Genomic DNA, 1,715 nt, shown 5'->3' with positions numbered 1-1,715 from the left:
CGTCGATAATTGCGAAGATCGACAATTTCATCCACTTAAGCAACGTCCGTGCATCAAACTACAAACATGTGATCAATCACATTTTAATTTTTTTTCCCCCCCCAGGCAGACTGTATATACAATACAAGAAGAAATGCTTTTCAACAGAACATAAAATAATCCCTTTTCTCTTTTTTCGTTGAAATGAAATTTCCATTATTTATTTATTTATTTATTTATTGGAAAATGATTAAAATTTTGAACATATGCAAAAAATTAAACTTTTCTTACTGTTTCGTGAAAATCGACATTTTTTCTCAATGCAGCAATTCAATGTAACAAAATTGTTTACATTACAGTTCTTTATTATCTTTTATCTCTACCATATGCATTTGCAATAATCATGTTGTTCAATAGATTTGAAATACAATATGTTGAGAAATCTTTTCTCAATACCTGCTCATCACTATCTAAAAATCCCCGTGGCAACAAAACATTGCTCCTGGTACGAAAACAACGGTTGCACAACGCCAGTTGCACACCTTGTTTTTCTCAATAGAAAAACAATGGAAGAACAATTAAGCGGTGAAAAGGTCAGCGTCCTGTCATATATCTGCCACAACTCCGGTGGCCAGTTGCTGAAAAAGCGTCAAAGTGAAATGTGGCTGACAGCACGCCTGTTCAGACCCCGGCTAAGCTGCACAGTCTAAGGGATTGCGCAACCAAGCCGATCTTCTAATTACTTTTCGACAATCTAGGTCACCAGACGCGGAGTGAGGTCAAGAAAAAGATATAAATACAAGTGCGGAGGGAGGAGGGAACATTAACACCAACATTAACAAAATCACACGGTACACACCGTCTCGAACACCGCCTGAAACATTTCTCTTGCTATCACATTGTATTACTCACTGTTTTTATTCTGAATAAACCGATTCTTAGTCAAACCCGTTGTCATTGATATTCTATAATTAATACATACAGTCCACTACCAAAAAGGTCCTCAAGTTCGAACTAAAGATTTTCCAACATTTTCTGGTCCTCCGAGCCGGATTCGAACCAGCGACCTATGGATCCAACTCGTGATACCATCAACAATCGAACATCTCCCACGAATAACCGGACAGGAAACATGGCCAGCCCAAGGAGCCGAACCAGAGCATATGATGCCGAAGGATCGGCACTGCAGTACTGGATAGATCGACTGCAAAGACTTTGCGCTGGACGCACGGATGTAGAAGCCATGCGCGAAGCAACCAAAACGTTGGGACGTGCAACACAACTATTTTTTGAATCACGGCAACGTTACTTAGATAGCTTCCCGGAGGAAGAAAGAAATGCAGCAATAATAGAATTCGACGAACTGATCGACAAGCTCAGAACCACCCAACGTCAAGCCGACGAACTGCTGGCGACCGCTGAAACACCATCGTCGACCGAAATTACCCAACCACCAGCCACCAAAAACAACGATCCCAAGACTAACTCGACCAGGCCAATCCCAAAATTACCAACATTCGACGGAGATATCCTCCAATTCAAGGCCTTTTGGGATCAGTTCAACGCAGCAGTGCATCGAAGAGAAGATCTCGAAGAACGTCACTAAATTTCGTGCATCTTCGATCCTGCTTGACTGGTGCAGCATTACACGCGATCAGTGGCGTGAACAACAGCAGCCGAAAACTACCCGGCTGTGGTGCAACTACTACACGACCGAATTCTATCGGGTATCGGAC

At 42.1% G+C, this 1,715-nt stretch overlaps 1 protein-coding gene across 1 annotated transcript; it reads left to right on the top strand.

Moving 5' to 3' along the window:
- Positions 1-1,111: 1,111 nt before the first annotated feature.
- Tsp_13834 (conserved hypothetical protein) lies at positions 1,112-1,585 on the top strand. Its single transcript, XM_003370973.1, has one exon. It carries the CDS (start codon positions 1,112-1,114, stop codon positions 1,583-1,585), a length of 474 nt encoding a protein of 157 aa, XP_003371021.1.
- The last annotated feature ends 130 nt before the right edge of the window (positions 1,586-1,715 follow it).

The sequence above is a fragment of the Trichinella spiralis genome (assembly GCF_000181795.1).
Source record: "Trichinella spiralis strain ISS 195 chromosome Unknown Scfld224, whole genome shotgun sequence".
NCBI lineage: Eukaryota > Metazoa > Nematoda > Enoplea > Trichinellida > Trichinellidae > Trichinella > Trichinella spiralis.
This window is presented reverse-complemented; position numbering and strand designations above follow the sequence as displayed.

Coding starts and splice junctions, on each gene's coding strand:
- Tsp_13834 (XM_003370973.1), top strand. CDS start 1,112: ATGGCCAGCCCAAGGAGCCGAACCAGAGCATATGATGCCGAAGGATCG.